Consider the following 19,764-nt stretch of genomic DNA (forward strand, 5'->3'; position numbering starts at 1 on the left):
ATTAACACGCTTAATTGGTTGCTATAAGTTGTTATTATAAGAGAATGTAGTGCGACCATGAGTGACATGGTGTCGTCAAGGTCTCCCATCTATGTAAAAATGTGGGCACAAAAATATGTTTTTGTTGTTAACCTGTATACTGTACAATGTTGAACTTTCTCTCAATTAATGAACCTGATATTACCACAGTAGAATAAACATACAGTGTTGAGACAGGCGGTTGACAAATCATGATTTGCAGTAGGCAAAATAGATATTGGAAGCTACATAATTGGATACTAGTACAGAGAACAGAAAATATACCTGGCTTAGTTAAAACAATTAAAATTAATGGCACCAAAACGTAACATGTTTTGCAATTGAATGTCATTAACAGATCCTCTTGATCTCTTATATGTGCTTAGTGATGCAGTAAAAGAGAAACCTGGGAATAGAGGCATTAAAGGGATAATATCACTGAGAGAAGCGATTCATTTGTTTTCTAAATAAAAATGGAAAATCTTCAAACAATCTATTCATTATTATGTGGTTGAGAGTAGAGTTTGTGTGTCTGTAATTTAAAATGTGTACAACTAAAGGTTTGTTGGTAAAATTGATAAAACAAATTCTATGGAAAGAAATTAATCTACACAATGTCTAAGTACAAAACTGAGTATGCACAGTCTAGGAAAATGTCAGTCTAAAACATGTACACTAATAATAATTTAGAGTTTTTACTTCAACTGACCTTCATATCTTTGGACTGTGAGAGGAATTGGGAGCAACCCAAGCAGACACAGGCCTGTCTTCTCATTTCACAATGTGTGCATCCTTGATTCCTTTCCTCACACCTTCGACCCTCCCACCTGAGGTGCAAGCAGAGGAAGCAAGGAAGAGGCACAAAGATTGTTGCCTCAACAGGCATTTAACAAAATGAGACATCTTTCTAAAGCAATGTCAATCAGTTAATTAATATGTTGTGTGACACAGCTGCATCAATCTGTCAACACTTCTTTTATACGTCATGGGTGCTGAAAAGATTTCCACAGGAGGGAGGATAGACCTGCGCTCCTCTGGCAAGCCTCCTCAGTCCTGGCTCCTCTCTCCTCAAGATGCATTTTCTAGGAATTAAGACACCCTTCAAGATGAGATTAGACTATACTTTTATGCTATGTACTGTGTATATAGCTCAACTAGGAATCAACGTTAAAATCCTGCTTCGTGCTCCCTGGGGAGGAGGAAGGAGACAAGGTGGTACAAAACAAAGAAATTAGCTCAGGGAGAACATGCAAACTCCTCTCAAAAACAATACTACTGGGCACGTCAAACCCTTTATGCTGTCATCCAACAGTGGCAACCACTGAGGCCCTGTCCTCATTGAATAATACCAAGAGAGCTTAGCATGATGATGAAAAAGAGAAATCCAAGAAAATGTGATTGGGCAAGTGTGATGATGTAGATTTATAAAATGAGATTCTCCACAGTTTTAACCAATAAGCTTAAAACCATAGCTTCTAGTATGTCTCAAGGTCATGGCGACTGTTTTGTTAAGAAATGTTCTGTGTAATTGTTGCATACCTGAAATTATTCCACAACAAACAAGGCCAGTGAAATAACTTTGAGGCAGCTGAACATCCTTGTGTAGTGTCAAGTATGATCAAGGTTCTGTTTCATTTCAAGGTTTAGTCCAAATATTATTCCAATTGGATGACAGATGGCCATGACTTAAAGATGACAAACAATTTTGCGAGCAGGAGCTTGGGCACAACTTATGTATATGTGCAGCTTCAAGCCTCGAGCATTTGTCTTGGCAACAGCAGAAAATGGCTTTGTATCCAGTCTCAGAAGAGCAATGTGTAACAGTTAAAGTCTGTCGCTCATTGTCGAAGCTCTCTTGCTGAATTCCAGCCGCATCCCTGAGCTCTTTAATTGAAAATAGTGAGAAAGCCTGGCACTTAGAAGACGATACCAAGTGACAAGCGGGGAGGAAAGGCGGCAGGAAACAGACATCGTACTTTATCCCCGAGCCAGCTCTCAAAGGAACTAAATCTCTTGAATCCAGCCTGCCATCACCATGATAAGCAGTACCAGGCCTCTGCAAATGTGATAGAAATATGTTTGCACAACTATAGGTTTGAGTCACCATGTCATTGTGATGTTCCCCTGATCTCAGTATCAAAGAGGCCATCTGCTTCATTTAAAATCTATACAGCAGAGTGCTGTAGCAAAGGAAGCTGTCAGCTGTATTGATTTTCCTTTTATCCTCATCATCATTTATTTATTAATTTATCCATTCACTCTCATTTCCCTCTGCAGTAAATAAGACTCCTGTGGGGACATATTGTCATCAACCACCTACTTAGGAAGTCCATCTTCTTTATCCTTTCATTCCTCATTCCACCTATTGTTAACTCCTTAAAGACCATGTATTTGTCATCCCTGGAGGTCCATAGGTAAAACTAATGAATAAGCAATTACCCCCAAGTAATTGTTCTTTCTTGTTCAAATAAGACTACGACTTAATTATATTTTTTCGGACTTGTTTTTCACTTACTGGCTGAAACATATTCCACTACTGCAATGCCTGTTCTCCATTTGATTAGTAACAACTGCTGCTGGGTAAATCATGCATGCCAATGTGTGAATATAAATCATCATCCCTGTTGTAAATGTCCTAACCTCTTCTTGTCAACAGACGAGACATCGTTCGAAGCAGGGATCAAAGTTCAGATCCACACCCAGGACGAGCCGCCGTTCATAGACCAGCTGGGCTTTGGAGTGGCGCCAGGGTTTCAGACCTTTGTCTCCTGTCAGGAACAACGGGTACGTCTTGGGAAAGACATGAAATACATATATCTCAGCACATTTTAACAGGGAAAATCTGTAAGTTAATTTCGGCCTTTTAATCTGATTTTTGATGAAGAGCTGTAAATCAAATAATCTTGTGCACTGTCAAGGATGCAAACATAAAATGAGCCACTCCAGTTTCAGTAATAAGAATAATAACGTATTATTTATATGGCTTTTTTCAAAACAACACCACAACGTGCAGAAATCCAAGTTTAAAATGGTTTTCACTGAGGATTAATTTCAACAAGAAGGGTGTTTTAGAGTTCTGGGTCCCTGACAACAAATACACAGTCTCCTTTATGTTGTAAGTCTAGATTGGGGGACCACTAGCTTTTAGTTTTGTTGCAAGATCTGACATAAAGTGCAGGTACACATGGTCACAATAGCCCTCAAATATATGCTGGAGCATGGTGTGATTTCAAAGTAATTATACCTCTTCTGACACGAGACTTAATGGAGGCAGCCAAGTTTTCAAATGTATCATCAAATATGCACATAAAGCTGTTTGTCATCGGCATAGCAATGACAATCCTTCTTATGGCTTTCAATCAGGTCTTGACAATATAAAACTGCCAAGAGGATGTGATATTCACAACTGAATAATTTGGATATTTTTGAAGTATTTTGTCTTTTGTCTGGCAGTATATATGTATGTATTAAGTACTGTTAGTATTTACAAAATCATACATTTTCCTAAAACAGTGCATGTGTGTAAGTCAGTGTGGCTTGTCCGAATAATGATTTTCCTGTTTTATTTTTGTTGTTGTTTTGTAATATAGTCTACTTCAGTCCATGTAGCCTTTCTATTGATTTAGAAAGCTTTATAAAACTTACTTAAAAAAATTCAATGTCAAATTCAGTTTTCACTCTGACAGCTTCAAATTTAATTTCTCTCCCACAATCTGTTTGGCAAAATCTGTTTACACTTTAAATTTCACTTGAAAATTGTCTTGTAAACACCTTGGCATACATCCACTCATACACTGCCTAATGCATCAGTGATATATACTGGGATCATTGGGAGTGTTTTGGGGCTTTCAACATCAGACATCCTGCATGGTCCGGGTGACCCTGCCATGGTTGATCAAGCCCTGGCCTATATCCCAGTAGCACTCACTGTTCACTCCCCTTGATCCACAACCATCTGGAGGATCTTTCTGAGGCACTCCTGATGGCCCTGCCCTTGTCTGACCCCCCCCTCCCAATCACTCCACAGCAGACTGAGAGCTTTACTGAAATTTCACAGGCCAGTCAGTATCTCAATCATCTGAAATTTAAACAATGAGCACAAGCTGTTCAGTCAGTGAGCTTATCAGAAACTCCTCTCTGTGAGTTTAACATTGTCAAGGCAAATGGGAGACATTCTGAACATATTTAAAGCTCCATTAAGTGATATTTTTGTATGAATATTAAATCTAATGACCCCCTATAATCTGAAGTGGCTACTGCTGAAACCACTAAGACCTATCACCCAACTCTCTGCTCCACACACAGACTGCATGGTTGCCAAAGAGAGAACACACAGTGTATTTACTGTACATAGACCGCAACATGGCCCTGACACCGACCCAGTTTTCATATAACAAGTAGTCCATACAACAAGATGGGCTGAAATGAAAACATTTCCAAACATTAACCTGATAATCCAACTGATATTCAGTAAAGGCAGGTTAGGAGAATGCAATACTGATAACAATGAAAAAACTAGGTACATTTACTCAATTACTGTACAACCTTGAGGCACTTGTACTTTATTTGAGTATTTCTATTTTATGCCACTTTTTCATTCTGCCTCACTAAATTTCAGAAGCAAATATTGTATGTTTTACTCCACTACATTTGTGTGAGAGCTGTAGTTAGTAACTACTTTTCAGACTTTTAAGAACAAATGATAAGCTTATAAAACACAATGCACTGTTAAAGATGCTTGTGATCACGCAAGTCTCTCTGCCACTGTGCATTCCCCCAGCACACAACCAAGCACGACAGACCTTTCACAAACAAAAAGCTCTTCATTTTCTGGCTGCACACACATTCAACATAAATACTCAGCTTCTAAGTGTCTTTGCTTGGCTTCTGTAGCCCTTCTCCGCAGTCCAAGAAAGAATAATCCCAGCACCCAATGCAAATGTGCTGGTGTGTCCAGCATGCTAGTGCATTTAAAAAGAAAGAGATCTCCACACCTCACTCCCTCCTGCAGCTGAATGTGAACCACGCCCACCTCCACAGTGGAGATGGTACCCCTAGTTACGTTACACATGTCTATGAGTTGTTAGCAGTTCCTCTCCAAACTTCTCTGGTGGTTTCGTTAAGATCAATGTTTCTCAAATGGGAGTACTTAGTCAATAGGGTTACTTTGGAGTACTGCAGAGGGTATGTGACTTTTCTTTTTTTTTATTAGTCATGCTTAATTCCTAAAATAATCATAAGTTCAATAACAAATGTAAATGTAAGTTTAATAAACTACATTCAGTATTCCTGTTTTCAATGTAATCATTAACTACCGTAAACTGTCAGCTGCAGCAAAACATCTGTAAAAGAGTTTGATCACTGCGGTTGCCTCCCTGACACCAAGAATAACAAAGATGACAAAGATCAAAGATGTTTCTCAGTAAGTGCAACTCATCAAAAAGACACAGTTCAATGCAACTACAATCCCATCTTAGTGTTATTGCATGATGACAAAAAATGGCCATGACTTCAGTGATGGATTCTAAACATTTGAAATGAAACATTTACTTTTTTTGATAGCATTGATGTTGCAGCGCTGTATTGTACCTCTTTAAAAAGGCTTTTTTTTTCTATCAAAAATGTTATTTGCTGGTCAAGAAAATATTTCAACAGGAGCACATTAATAAAATAAGTTTTAGAACCAACCACTGATTTAGATAACTGTTTCTGGGTCCAAAGGGGTAAAATTATCTAATATTTCACAAAAATCTAAGATTATAGAAAAGTTCAATAATGAAAAACTTTTTTTTCCTTTCCTCTCCTTCCTCATCTCACAACCCCTCAGATTTATCTAAACCCTTTGGAAGGGGTCAAAACCCATGGTTTGGGAACCACTGGACTAAACTAGCTAAATACCCCATTAAGTAGTTTAGTCTTGTATTTAAAACTTGCTCCAACTCAACCAGCTACAACAGTGAAATGCTCCTTGCACATCATTGCATCAGTATTAACAATCTTATCTGTAAAATACAATAATCTGTATTTTCGCTGCAGAACAACTACTTTTACTTTTGATACTTTGTGTACATTTTGATGTTGTTGTTTAGAAAATGATCTGAATGCTTCTTCCACCACTAAACAAAATGTTTCCTCAATCTGAGTATTCACAGTCGTGCATGTGCCCCAGTGATTGAGCCACTTGAGTGATTGAGGAAAGTAACATATTTGTCACTGGCCGTGTTCAAGGCTTCTGTTGGACCCTAGGGAGTTGAAATGAGGCGTCCCACATGGTAAACACTGCACTATCAGCAGTGTGCTGTGTTTTGAAGGACAAATGCTATTCTGCTTTCACACAAAGGCGGTTAAAAACATTATCTTGGCTGGGAATCAATCCTGTGTTTCACAAAGAAGGCAAAAAGTCTGCCACAGACCCATCAATAATGTGACAGTCATATACTTTTTACTCTCCTTTGAAATGATGGAAGCTGACATTTACTTCATATTTACCAATCCCACAGTGCAATTGAAGGCACCGTTCATAATTGTAGGTCCCTTGGAGATCTTAGGCCCTTGTGCAGTCACCTACTTGGGGTCTTGACATTATTACAGCAACACACATTTTCCCCAGATCGGCTTCTGGAAGCTCGGTGAAACAAAGTGTGTGTAAGTTATTCCAGTGTGAATTATTCTGTGGGTGTGATGGTGAGCGTACAGCCTGACAAATCATAAACTCTGGGCCCTAATATGGTACAGAACCATGCATAATGAATGGAGGAGAGAAAGGGATGGATTCGGGAGTGATCTCAGTCCTTCCACGTCCACCCTACCAGTGAGTGTGTTCCAGTGTCGGTGGGCTGCAGCAGGATTTTGCATGCTGCCAATGTCGCGTCTGCAGGAAACTGTCCCTCTTTGTTTTTCTCTATTTCTCACTAGCTCTCTTACTTTTTTCCTCTCCAACAGTCATTACAATTCCTCTAATACAGTTCCTCTCTTTTTAATATGATTCCTCTCTCTTGCTCTCTCTTTCTCTCTCTATGTATTTATTTATTTATTTCATTGGCTGGCAGGCTCAGTCTTCATTAATCTAATGCAGTTTGCTCACAGTGATTCAACTCCCTGCTTCAGCAGTCCTGTAGTGTAAAACTGTTGGGGTCTTTTCAGTTGGACAAACTGTCAATCACTGTGATCCCACAAAAGGAAAATCTGCAATATCCCTCTACTCAACATGAATAACAAAAACCTCACAGTGTTTCTTCACCCACTTTGCCTCCATCCTCCTCTTTTGCTGTCCACCGAGTCTTGCTGACTCTCGCCTTTCTTTTTTCTACCCCTTACCCTTTTTGTTTACTCTCTCTCTCACTCAGTTAATGAGCAGGGAATTGAGGTCAGAGTCTTAACATGATTTCTATTCTTCTTCATGGTTGTTAAACATCTATCAGCACCACTAAACTCTTATGAAATCTCTTACGCCAGATTCACCTTTGTCTACACTTTAGGTTTAACCAATCGGAAGTAATGCTGCCTCAAGGTGGTTTAGGATGGCTGAGTGGAGCTTTTGAAAATGCAGAGAAATCGAAAGAGCCGTACTGTGAGCCATTAGCCATTCTTATGGCTCTGACAGTGGGTCTAGTCCTTATGATGAGGAGAATAAATACACAACCACCTAAGATTGATTGACATTTTACCCAGCTCTAATGGTTTTTATGTTCTGTTTGACTTTGTCAAACGTCCTTGATGTGAAAATAAGCAGAGGAATCATTCTAGTTTCTGGATAAGATTTTAGTCAGAGCTATCTGGTTGTCTTCACTGTGCTGTACTTGTATGCACGTGTGTGTTCATGTTGAACATCGCCTTGGGTTATTAGTAACCAAATCCAGTGCATGACACACGTGGCTGCCTCCTGCTCTCCAGTACAAATTGTAAAAGGCAGGTCCCTAAATCATAACAGTGGCCTTTAATTTATTGCTGTGTGAGCACTCAGTGATGCACTGTTTGAACTGATGAGACGGAGACACACAGGGGCTGTTTTATAGCTTGCTACTTCATTTAATGCATCACATTTTGCCCTTATTTTTTAAGGCAGATGAAATGTAAATTAATATGGCTAATATTTTAATATGATATGCAAATATGTGAAAATACATTCTGCTGGAGGGAGTTCAGTATGATACAACCTCGAGTATAAACAAGATTTGTTGGGGCTTGTTTCATAGGAGATATATTCACATCTGTCGCACTGCATACATCCCAGTTGTTGCATTAATTCTTCATTCAGTTGTTTTCTTTTTAGTGTTTCTATTTTTATCCCTTTTGCCTCTCATTGTGATTCTCTAAGGCTAAGGAGGCCAAGGGAATAGTGGAACCTAGAGTTGTGATCTCCGTGGTCAAGCAAATGTGCTTATGATTATCTCATCTTTATATGTATTTATTTATTTTTCCTGAGTATTTGGAATGTTCTGGTTTTCTGTCCTAGACTTTTATAATTTTTTTGTTGATGATTTATTCGTTCTCTGTATATATGCTGCCTAAATAGGCCTCAAATGCTTTATACCATGTTATTATATGTGCTTAAATTTGTAAAAACTAGACAAAAAAAGTATGCACAAGCTTCAAGATTTTTTTTTGTTTTATTTATCAAAAGCTGAAAAAAATGGTGAATTGATCAATTAGTTGAGCAACTTTGGTATCAGCTTCTCAGATATGAATATATCAATTGTGATGGGCATTTTCAACATTATCTGGAATTCTATATACACATGATTTATTTATGAAAATGACTTAGTTTGCCATTCAAGAGTTCAAATGATTTAAAAGCTTTATTGTCATATGCAAAAATAAACAAGTTATCAATGCAATGAAAGTCTTAGTTCGCTTTGTCCCTGGTACCGTCAATTATTCTATTTAAAATATACTAGAAACAAATAAAAAAAAGGATAAAGAAATTAGTTAATCAAAAAGTAAGCTCTTTTGCTGAGTCTCGCTGTGTTGGACGGAGATGTCTATATGTCTACATACAGTGGATATTTAGAAAATGTACATTTGTGTAAGGACATATGGACATAAACAGAAGGAACATGGTACCACACTTTGTCCTGCAGCAAAGCTGTTTATAGTGAAACTTACAACATCACAGCTGAACTACACAGCTGATACTATTCAGCTCCTGCATGAAGAGTGGGCAGTACAATGAAAGCGCAGAGGGAGAATAGGAATAGGAGAAGCGTAGGAGAGAAGCTCCCACAGTAAGGACCATTATGCACATGTATTCATCACAGAGAAGGAAACGAGATTCATTTTCTGTGCCAAATTCAATAAATGTGCAGTGGCTTTTCATATAGAGAGACTAACAAGTTTATCGCTATATTGACAGAAAGTACAAGGTCAAATGAAGCATTAACACGGCACAGGAGGGGATGTCGACAGTACGCTCTAATGCTAAAGTGGTTCTGCACTGTTGCTTCTCTCTCCCTCCCAGCTGACATACCTGCCTCCGCCATGGGGGGACTGCAAGGCCACGCCGATGGACTCAGACTTCTTTAGCACTTACAGCATCACAGCCTGCCGAATTGACTGTGAGACACGATACCTGGTGGAGAACTGCAATTGTAGGATGGTTCACATGCCTGGTAGGAAACAGAAGGGCACCTCATTGATACAAATACCGTATATCTACATTTACTTATAAAGATGTAGATGTTATAGTGTCTGTTGTCGTGGTTGGAAGTGCTTTCATTTGAAATCATGGTGACAAAAACGATCCTGGAGGAACAAACTGCTTTTTGCGAGCGACTGCAGAAAATCAGATACTTTCACAGACCAGTGAATCGGAAAACTCAACTATTTTCACTTTGTGTTTGTGCAGTGATTACAGCTGGCATTTGCTGTCTACCTCCTGCATTTAATCACTGTGTGGCATCTCAGACGGCAAATTGAAAAGGAGTTTGGCACAGAGGAAACATTTGGATTTGGCCTCCGTTAACCCGCACTCACCTATCCAATAATTGTTAATGGCTCTCTCTCAATCAGGGTCACTTTCAGCTCTGTGTTTGCATATTAAGAGCCAGACAATCTGTCTATGTGATAATCAGGATTAGCTGCTATCTTATAGTGATTGTGCAGTTGATTAATGTGAGTCTACAGAGAACTCCCCAGTTAAAATCCTCTGCCCTGCGAATTGTTCTCTGCTGCTATTCATCTCTCCTATCTCCCTGTCATTAGAGTGATTTTTTTTTAAAGAGTATGAACCAAAATGCAGTGAATAATTGCAGCTGGGAAATCATTTCCTCTACATCTGGGACATGTCTTTTTTTTTCCCCCGAGAGAGGGAGAGGGGTGGCTCGACTGCCAGGCAGAGCAAGATTGAGAGGGTGCTGGAGAGACGGGTGACAGAGACTGAAAGTGACGATGAGAGGCAGCGAAAGTTACAAAAGTTAATGAAATCAATTACGAGATGAGATCAGATTTGCAAAGAATATCCAGTCGCGATAAGGACAGTAATGACAGCCTGAGACAAAATTAATTATAAGCCCAGATCTTGTCATCCTTTGTGCTCTCCTCTTTTTTGTTCAGACTGAGAACATTGTGTTTCTTCTGACTGTCCTTAGGAGATGCCCCATACTGCACCCCGGAGCAGTACAAGGAGTGTGCAGATCCTGCCTTGGGTAAGGAGATAACCCAGCATGCTGTGTGTGTGTGTGTGTGTGTGTGTGTGTGTGTGTGTGTGTGTGTGTGTGTGTGTGTGTGTGCATTGTTGTGTGTGTATACATTGTTCAATGTGTATATCCCACTGTTCAGAGCCCCTGATCCAAGCTGATAACAGATAATAGTGTTCCTTCAGCCTGATGGTAGCCATTCTCAAATAGTAAACCTCAGGCCAGGCGCTGAGGCTCTCCTTTTCAGACTCCCCTGTCTCTCCATCAACTGATACCTTTCAGGCCTTTCATGTCTGTTGCTTGTTTTCTTATTGACTTGCAATCTCTTGCTCTTTCATGACACAGCATCACGTGTCGGCCTCTGGCTGCTGCTGTCTCGCTGACACTGTCGGCGTCTGTCTTATATCTTTTGTGTGTCTTATAAGGGTCTCTGGGGTGTCTCCTCACGGCTTCTTTTCATAAATTTTCTTTGACGCGTTTCACTCTGCTGGCATTTTGTTTGTCATCCCGGGGTGACATTACATCTTTCTGTCCCTGTGTCTTCTCTCTTTCGATCTCTCTATCCCCCCCCCCTCTCTTTCTGTCGACTTTACTTTTTAGACTTTCTTGTCGAGAGAGACAATGACTACTGTGTGTGCGAGACGCCGTGCAACATGACGCGCTATGGTAAAGAGATGTCCTTTGTCAAGATACCCAGCAAAGCATCAGCCAAGTACCTTGCCAAGAAATTCAACAAAACAGAGCAGTACATAGCGTAAGTCACATTCTCATGTCTTATTTATGCAAGGGTGAGCATGGATTTTTGAGCACTGCTTCGCTGTTTGTTCAGTTTTACACATTATCACCTTGGTGCTGTTCAGTGTAAGCCTGGTTCTGCTGCTAGCTGCTAACCTCCTACACATAAAGCAGAAAATTATACTTGTTAATGTCATCCGTCTGTTATTTAAGTGCATTTAAGTAGTACTGATTTTGTTTGCTTTTTCATACATTTGCCATATTGTGATTTGCCCAAATCAATATCAGACATTGAGGTCTTGATTTCAGCCATATTCCACCGGCCAACGTTCAGTTTCTTTTAACTTCTGCTCTTGGTTGTGATTTTCTACATGTTTCAACAACTCCCAGGGAAGGGGAATAATTAGTTTCTTCCAGAGAAATTATTAGAAAAAGCAGATTTCTCCAGGCCTGAGAAAAAAAAAGGTTGCACTTCAAACACGTTGTGGCTCCATTGTATTATGGGCTAATGCTTCACTGTACTGCCATACAGAGCTGACAAGTCTCAAGTGTAGCTAGTTGTGAAAAACTTCAGACCACTTACCAAAAAAACCATTAAAGCTGCAGAAGAAATATCTCGATACAAGGTTGTGTCATCTGTGTTAGTTAACGTGTTAACAGTGGGAATAAGAAAAAAATACCACCAAGTTAGATTCCCTACACCTTTTTCATATAACCAAATGTAAGAGTTGATGCACAATAACTGCTGTAACCAGTTCACCTGAGGAGAGTAAATTGAAAGAGGAGCTTCAAGTCCGAGCTTAACTTGATTAAACAGCCAATATTACGCGTTTCTTTGCCAAAACTACTGAAAAGATCAAAAGTAGTTCAAGGAAATGAGGAGAGGGTGCAATAATAGTTGAATCTTTTATCTATCATTCCTGGCGGCACTGTTGAGGACAAGATAATTATACCATATGTAGTCAGAGTGCTGCAAAAACCTTTCACTTCTCCCTTCAGAAATGCTTTTTTAATTCCCTGTGGATAGATATGAGCCCATCCAGTTCTTTTTTTTTTGACTGGCCATATTTTCAAGCAATGTCAGTCTGATGAACATTAGCTGGGAGTGTTCTGGTATCTGAGCTGCATGGCGTTTACTGGTGTGAGACTGAAGTCTGTGACAGTGGACTGTCTTTCAAGTGGAAACCACAAACACACAGGAAGACACACAGCTTCATCGGGTGTTTGACAGCAGCTCGGATCAGATGTATTCCAAGTTACTCACCAAGCAATGAGAACGCTTGACAGCAAGGAAGCATAATTCAAGCTGCAGGCTGACACCTCGCGCAGGTGGGCCTACAAATCAGTAGCAAACATCCAGGAATGTCAGTAATAAGATAAAAAAACAACTATCAGTGATTTGCAACCAGGGGTACTAGTACCCCATGAGGATAACTACTTCTCTAGCTGCTAGGGGGTACATGGAAAGATTATAGAGAAGCTAAACTCATTAAAAAATTAGAAACTGCAATTTGATTTAAAATATATCCTTACCTAAATACTATGTGTGAATGCAAGCAGAGAAGTCTAAATGTTTAGTTTAAAAGTATAAGATGGATAGCTGAAATATATAGCGAAACAAAAATAAATATTTAGCTAAAGTAACAGTACAGTTCAAACATTGAGCTAAACATAATGAAGAAATGGTTAAAATGCTGTAGTTATTGAAGCAAGAGATCTCTTGATACAGTATATTGTCTCCATGACATTCGAGGAAGTGCACTTTTTGTTACTTTGGTGTTGGCTTCATTTGCCAGCCACGTAGGTTGCCACTTGATAAACAGCCTAAAGAATATGGATGAATGGTTTAATAATCAGCTAAAACTAGATAAACACTTTAAAAAGAAACAGATGAACAAAAATAGTTCTTAACCTTATTATTGTATCCACTTTTATATCATTGATAGTGTTAAAGAAAATCCAGTTTTACATTCATTCAAACCAACACATTTATAACATTTAATGCAGATGCAACAGATGTAATTAGAATTAATGAAGGCTGCATTCCATTTAGCTGAGCCAAATCCAGGGTCCTGGTATTCTACCTGCTGGCTCACTGGAATGGCTTCCTGCTGCACTTAATTAAACAAAGCCATTGTTAATTTATGTGGTTCCACCTGTGCTTTTCCTGCAGTAATAAGTCAAAATGTCTGCTCTGGAAAAAGGTCTGTGAAAGGGTGCTTGAGCTCGTCTGACACGGCTGTGGGTGTATGTCTGATAATAAAGCCGCTAACCGAAATTACCAGGCAGGGAGTTAAGTTGTATAATGATTGTTTTTCATCGTGTTTACAATTTATGTTTTATGTGCTTTTAATAAAGTTAGTGCAGTCAAACTGCAGGAGCTGGAAGTATATCTCCCACACTTAGCATGAAACGAGCAGCTGTTGTATTAGTACATCTCCGTCTCTGCATTATCAGCTGTAATTTGCATTTAGTCGTTTCAACTCAGCCGTCGCCTTTACCAGAGTTCCTTTTAAGACTGACAGATTATCACTTGTCTGACTGAAATTTAAGTAATAAAACAGTGCACCAAGTACAAAAAAAAAAGAAACTACAAAGCCAACTTATGGTTTTGATCTCAACTCCAGTGGGGCGTGAAGTCTGATTCGTCCCACAGAGAGGATATTCAGGAATCAAAATAATAGTCTGCCGTGCCCTGGGCCTTTAAACTAATCCCCATTCTTTTGCTTTCTGCTGAGGTCAAGAATTTTAGACATTAGCACAGTAGGAAATCAAACAGCTGTCATCATTTCCCTTGTTTTCCTCAATGACCAGACCCACCTAGGGGGGAAGTGAGTCGGCAGGTTATTTGCTCAACTTGATGCATCTGCCCTGTTATCTGCAGGAAGTGGCAGACTCACCAGTCATTTTCCCTGCCTGAGGACACTGATAAAAAATTTATAAAATAGAAAATGACACATTTGAATATGTGACTTAAGACAACGTGCTTCTCTCTCTCTGTTTACAGTGATAACATTCTGGTTCTGGATATCTACTTTGAAGCGCTGAACTACGAAACCATTGAACAAAAGAAAGCCTACGAATTGGCAGGCCTTCTGGGTAAGGAAATGGCTGTCAAGTGCTTTTCTTGGGAACACATAATATGCAATATGCAATATGACAGGTGCTTTTTATCCAAAGTGACAGTAACACAAGTGCTTGCATTTTTATAATAGGTGTTCAGGTCCCAGAAGACACAAAACTGTCTCTTTAATCTATTTTGGCTTTTCAACTACATTTTTTTGCAAACATCTGTGTTTTCTGTTATCTCACCTCTATGACATTAAGAGAGATAAAAAAAAAAGTATGTTTCAAAGCTGTTCTCTGTTTTATGTGAATGCACCCCTCTCTGTTTTGTATTGAGGTACAATTTGGGCTTTCTTACTTTACTTTCCAGGTGATATTGGAGGTCAGATGGGTCTCTTCATCGGAGCCAGCATTCTCACTATTCTTGAACTCTTTGACTATCTATATGAGGTAAAATATCTCCCATCATCACCGGGAGCCTCTCACTTAGATAAAACATCTAGTGCAATGTATTATTTATGCAAACGTGCGTGCAAAAAGTGTACTGCTCCAGTAATATTGAATTACTTGATGGAGTTTTTCACACAATGTTACAATTCGCACAAGGACGTGTTTCAACGAGCATGACGAACGCTCTGTCCCTCACAACCCTCCAGCCTATCTCTGTGCAACACACACACACACACACACACACACACACACATCGCGGCAGCAGCAACACTGAATACATTAACATTTTGGATGTATTATATTTTAGATAAGTCAGGATGTCTCTGTCCGTTCTCATTAGAGTAACTCTGTGTTCCTTGCTTCCTCTACGCCTTCCCTACTACCATCAATGCAGAGAGACTTTTTGTGTGTGTCTCTCAGTCCTTGACTTTAGGTGTGTGTGTGTGTGTGTGTGTGTGTGTGTGTGTGTGTGTGTGTGTGTGTGCACGAGTGTGGGAAACAGAGCACCTGCTCATGTACAGGATCGATGTGTAAACATATTTATAGATGCATAAAATAAATCGAAATTGAATTTCAGTTTCCCTGATCCTTCAAACTCAAAGCATGTGGGTTTGAACTATGTAAAGAAAAAAAAAAAAAAAAAGCAGGGAGTTTTTTTTTTCTGAATATTGTGTTTTGATCCCAAAAGGTCAGTAATGGGTGTCCTCGCCTATTTGCAGGTGATCAAGTACAAGCTGTGCCGATGCGTGAAGAAGAAACACAAAGGCCGCAACAACAATGACCGGGGAGCTGTGCTGAGCCTGGATGATGTGAAACGCCATGTCAGTAGTCTGCTGCTAAGTACTTTCATTGTGTCAGACTGCATTGCTTTGACAGGAGCACTCTCTTCTTTGTCTTCACTGTCTCAACCGCAGCCAGAGTGAAGGAGGACCAAACGGTGGTGGTGGGGAAGAGTCAACAAGAGAGTGAAGAGATAAAGACGGAGGAAGCTAGAGAGGGAAAGACTTGAGAGCTAGAAAAGGGAGCGAAAAAAAGTGATTGGGATGAGAGGGAGAGAAAATTGAGAGAGAGAGAGAGAGAGAAGTAGGAGAGCGGAAAGTGGCTTGAATTTAATCAAAGCTAGGGGACAGGACCAGCAGGGACAGGCCGGAATTAGAGCTTTGGAAGGTGTGACAGCTTACTTATTTCCAAGTGTAAATGAAGCCAGTGCACTGTAATTGTAAGTCTGCGCCAAGGCGGAGAAAAAGGGTAAAGATGTGCTCCTCCTCTGATCTGCTCTGCTGACTTATTTGGTAGTCTTTCCAGCCACCTTCATTATTTTCATCATTTTTTAGTATTTCTTAGGAAACTATTTCTTCTCACCTCCTGGCCCAGCTTGATGCTCGTGCCATGTTTTTCTGAGAGCATGTTTATGACTTTAGGTATTCTCAAATGCATTTTATTTTCTGTTTTATTCTGGGTTTGATGACTCTCTGCGCGTTTGCTCTCCTTTTATCTGAATACTTCCTCTCCTCCTGATTATTTCTCTCCTGTCTTTATCCTCCTCGCTACTTTATCTCACTTGCCTCTTTGATTTCTCTCTCTCTCTGTCTCCTCATTTCTTTCTCAGGCTCCTTGCGAGAACCTGCGTACACCATCAACATATCCTGGCAACATGCTACCTCATCACCCGGGCCAGGCCAACTTTGAAGACTTCACTTGCTGAGCAGACCCGGGTGGAGCATCAAAGTGCGTGTTATGCAACCAAAGCCAACCATACAACAAGAACTATCCAACGCGGGGAGTGTGAGGAACTGATACGAATATAACAGAGGCACTTTTTACATAGAAACGGAGTAAAAGCAGACCAATCAAACACGACAAACGCCTCAGGTGAAAGTTCTTTCACCTGCGGCAAAATGGAGAGGATATCCCAAATATTAAAATATCTGATAATTTTCCAGAGAACATTTCATGCAGCACTCTAAGCTCTTCTATCTCTGTGTTTTTCCTCTGGAATACTGCCGCAAAGGATGCTCATGGAGAAACCTTGCCAACACGGACCTCTCTTTCAAAAGACAAAAAAAAGTAAAAATAAACAAAGGAAAATGTACAGTTATCTCACCATAGACAGCAGATCAGAAAAAAAGAGCCCCCATGCCTTTATATAACACAGCAACACACAATGGTTTCACACAACACCGGCCTGCTAGTGGGACAAATATTCATACTGCTTACTCCACTGTACATGTAGCAACATCTGTAACTGTTGCAGTGCTCCATAACAGTTGGACTCTGTGTCGTCATGAGAATGTATCTATGTTCACAATGAGTGTAGCCGGGAGTGCCGGGAGGTTTATTCGAGTGGGGGGCGGGGGTCGCGGTGGCAGTGGTAGTGGTAGAGGTGCATCATCTACCATTTGAAATGTACTGGTGATGATTTCAGGTCTCATCATGTAAATGCATGCTTGTATTCGTCCAGTGCATGTTTTTTTTTCATTTCATTTATAATTTAGATTTTTTTTTTTTTTTAAATATATATATGTATAAATATTATAATTACCAAGTTTGCCTCAGTGATATACAGGAAAAGGAAGATGATACATCCCATATATTTCTGTTAATGTGTGTAGCTATGCAGTGTGTGCGCGTGTGTGTGCGTGTGTGGGCTCACATGTGTTCATGGGTGCCAACATTAGTACCCAAGCCAGTACAGCATGTGTTTGATTGTGCAAATGGATGAGCTGCACCTAATTTAATTTCTCACCCGTTCGTTTCTTTCTTTCCTTTTTTTTTTGTTATCATTTTCACATGTGCCCGATGGGTTGAGGAGTCTTCGTTCAACTTTACTCTTATCTCGACTGTGGGATGAGGCGAGGTGAAATTTTTTCTAGCAGAGTTGATTGCTGAAATCCTTGGAGTTTTGTGGGGCTGTTAAATTTTTTCTGTATCTGTGTTCTAGTTGCAAAAGTCTTATCAAAGCACAATACCGCCAGTATGTAGAGGTGATGTAAAAGACAACGTACTATTCTTCTTGATATATTGTCATATTATTAATATCGTGTTGATCCGACTGTTTTTTGTTGTTTTCTTTTCTTTTCATATAAAACATACTCGATATTGCCTGATAATCCTGTCTCCATCTTCCAGGTAATAGGCTGATCTATTTAGTTATCAGAACATAAATAAAATGTAAATATCATTTTGGAAATTGTTATTCTTCTGAGGTTTTATTCTTATCGGTGAATTTCCTCTCTGAAGCCTTTATTTGTCTGTTTGGTTGAATAGGTAAACAGAGGCAAAGCAATGTATTTTTCAACTCCAGATACTGTGCAAATGTTTATGTTTTAATCACGAGTAGCTCTCAGAAAATCTGATTACGCATTTGCATCTAGGGCGTTTTTCTATCTCTATTTTCCCTAATCAACGTGTTATCTTGAGTTTTGCTTCATACAACATTTTCTTGGAAATTAATCAACATTAAGCGAAAGGTTTGGGGGCACGAGTCTGGTATTAAAATAGATATTACTTATCTACTTCAGCCATTCATTTGTGCTACAGTTTTAACAGCTGCAAGCCAAAAAATTGGTGTTTTGGAGCTACACACTTTTGAAATGTAATTACAGTTTCAGCTGCTGTATGACAAAAGGATGGATGAGAAATATCCTGCACAGCTAATACAAGTTTTATCAAGATTGTCAATCAGCCAGCAGCCGCACATTATGGACGGCTCCTCTCGTATTCTACTGTACATCTGGTGCTGCCAACCGCCACACTTATATTAGAAAAGCGGCTTGGTGAAGCATGGCTGTGAATATTAGAGCCCAGTTTAAACATGGTCTGGTTTGAAATCATGTTTGTTGCTCGGTCGGCTGCACATCAGTCCACTGCTACATTAAGGGTTATTCTAGGACGAGAGGTTTACTTTTGCCTTATCATTTTTTCATGATTTCTTTTAGTGGCAAACCAAACATCAACATTGTTTATCAAATGTGAGCGTGCATTCATTTTTTATTATTCAAAGGAGAAACCTCAGCTGGTAACCAGACATTAATATACAAGTGTTAAAACTCCTGGGAACCGGCTCCAACATCTGATCAAGAGTTTTCCTGTTTTGAATGTCTGAAACATGATTTTGCCCCCTGATGGTTTTACTAGTTTCTGTTGTACCTGCCAAGAAGACAAATTAATCAAGAAATAAAAGATGATGCTGTTCATTTCCTGCTCGCATTTGTGTCTTTGTCTGAGCGACAGTCTCCGAGTCAGAAGATTGCAGGGGAGGGTCAGAATACAGGAGAGCTGCCTGCCACAGACATAAATCCTGCAGAAGATGCTTCCTGAATCCTGATAAGGCTCCAGGGCAAAGCAGGTGGGGGTGTGTGGGAGGTGGCAATACCAGCGGGAGCTCAGACAACCTGGAAATCTTTCCAAAAAATCTGGATTAGTAAGGAATTCCTGCAATCTTGTGGATGATCACTTTTACGTTTTGCTAGCAGATCTAGAAGGACATCTTTCCTTCCTGGATGAGGTTAAATCATTATGTGCCCTCATTCAGCTCTACAATAAAAAGATCAGAGTTGACTGCTCCCTCCTTGCTGTCACCTTGTTGGTTGACACACACTCCTGTAACGGAGCCTCTCCCAAAATGCCTGCCCTTCTTAAATGGCTCTAACACCCTCAGCTAATCACCACAGGCAGCTGGATGTGATTTAGAGGGGGCTGTTTTCACGCTGGGATCTGCTAATATTTGTTGTTATATTTTAATGAGACTTGTGTGCATGTTTTCACCCACATCTGTCTGTTTAATCATGCCTTCTGCTGTCACCGAACATGCACTCACACTCATAATCTTTTTATATCAGAGGTAATTTCCTCCTAATCC

The 19,764-nt window shown here is 39.8% G+C and overlaps 1 protein-coding gene across 3 annotated transcripts in view; it reads left to right on the forward strand.

The window, feature by feature from the left end:
* The window catches only part of asic1b (acid-sensing (proton-gated) ion channel 1b), a 142,690-nt gene extending 123,591 nt beyond the window's left edge, over positions 1–19,099 (forward strand). For all 3 annotated transcript variants that reach the window (XM_051415500.1, XM_051415498.1, XM_051415499.1), the window contains 8 exons: positions 2,675–2,802; positions 9,476–9,626; positions 10,605–10,661; positions 11,253–11,406; positions 14,395–14,486; positions 14,824–14,903; positions 15,623–15,724; positions 16,513–19,099. In XM_051415500.1, coding sequence (XP_051271460.1) covers positions 2,675–2,802; positions 9,476–9,626; positions 10,605–10,661; positions 11,253–11,406; positions 14,395–14,486; positions 14,824–14,903; positions 15,623–15,724; positions 16,513–16,608 — 860 coding nt within the window. In that variant the 3' untranslated portion in view covers positions 16,609–19,099. The remainder of the gene's footprint in view (positions 1–2,674; positions 2,803–9,475; positions 9,627–10,604; positions 10,662–11,252; positions 11,407–14,394; positions 14,487–14,823; positions 14,904–15,622; positions 15,725–16,512) is intronic.
* Positions 19,100–19,764: the final 665 nt, after the last annotated feature.

The sequence above is a fragment of the Dicentrarchus labrax genome, unplaced genomic scaffold, assembly GCF_905237075.1.
Source record: "Dicentrarchus labrax unplaced genomic scaffold, dlabrax2021, whole genome shotgun sequence".
Taxonomy (NCBI): Eukaryota; Metazoa; Chordata; class Actinopteri; family Moronidae; genus Dicentrarchus; species Dicentrarchus labrax.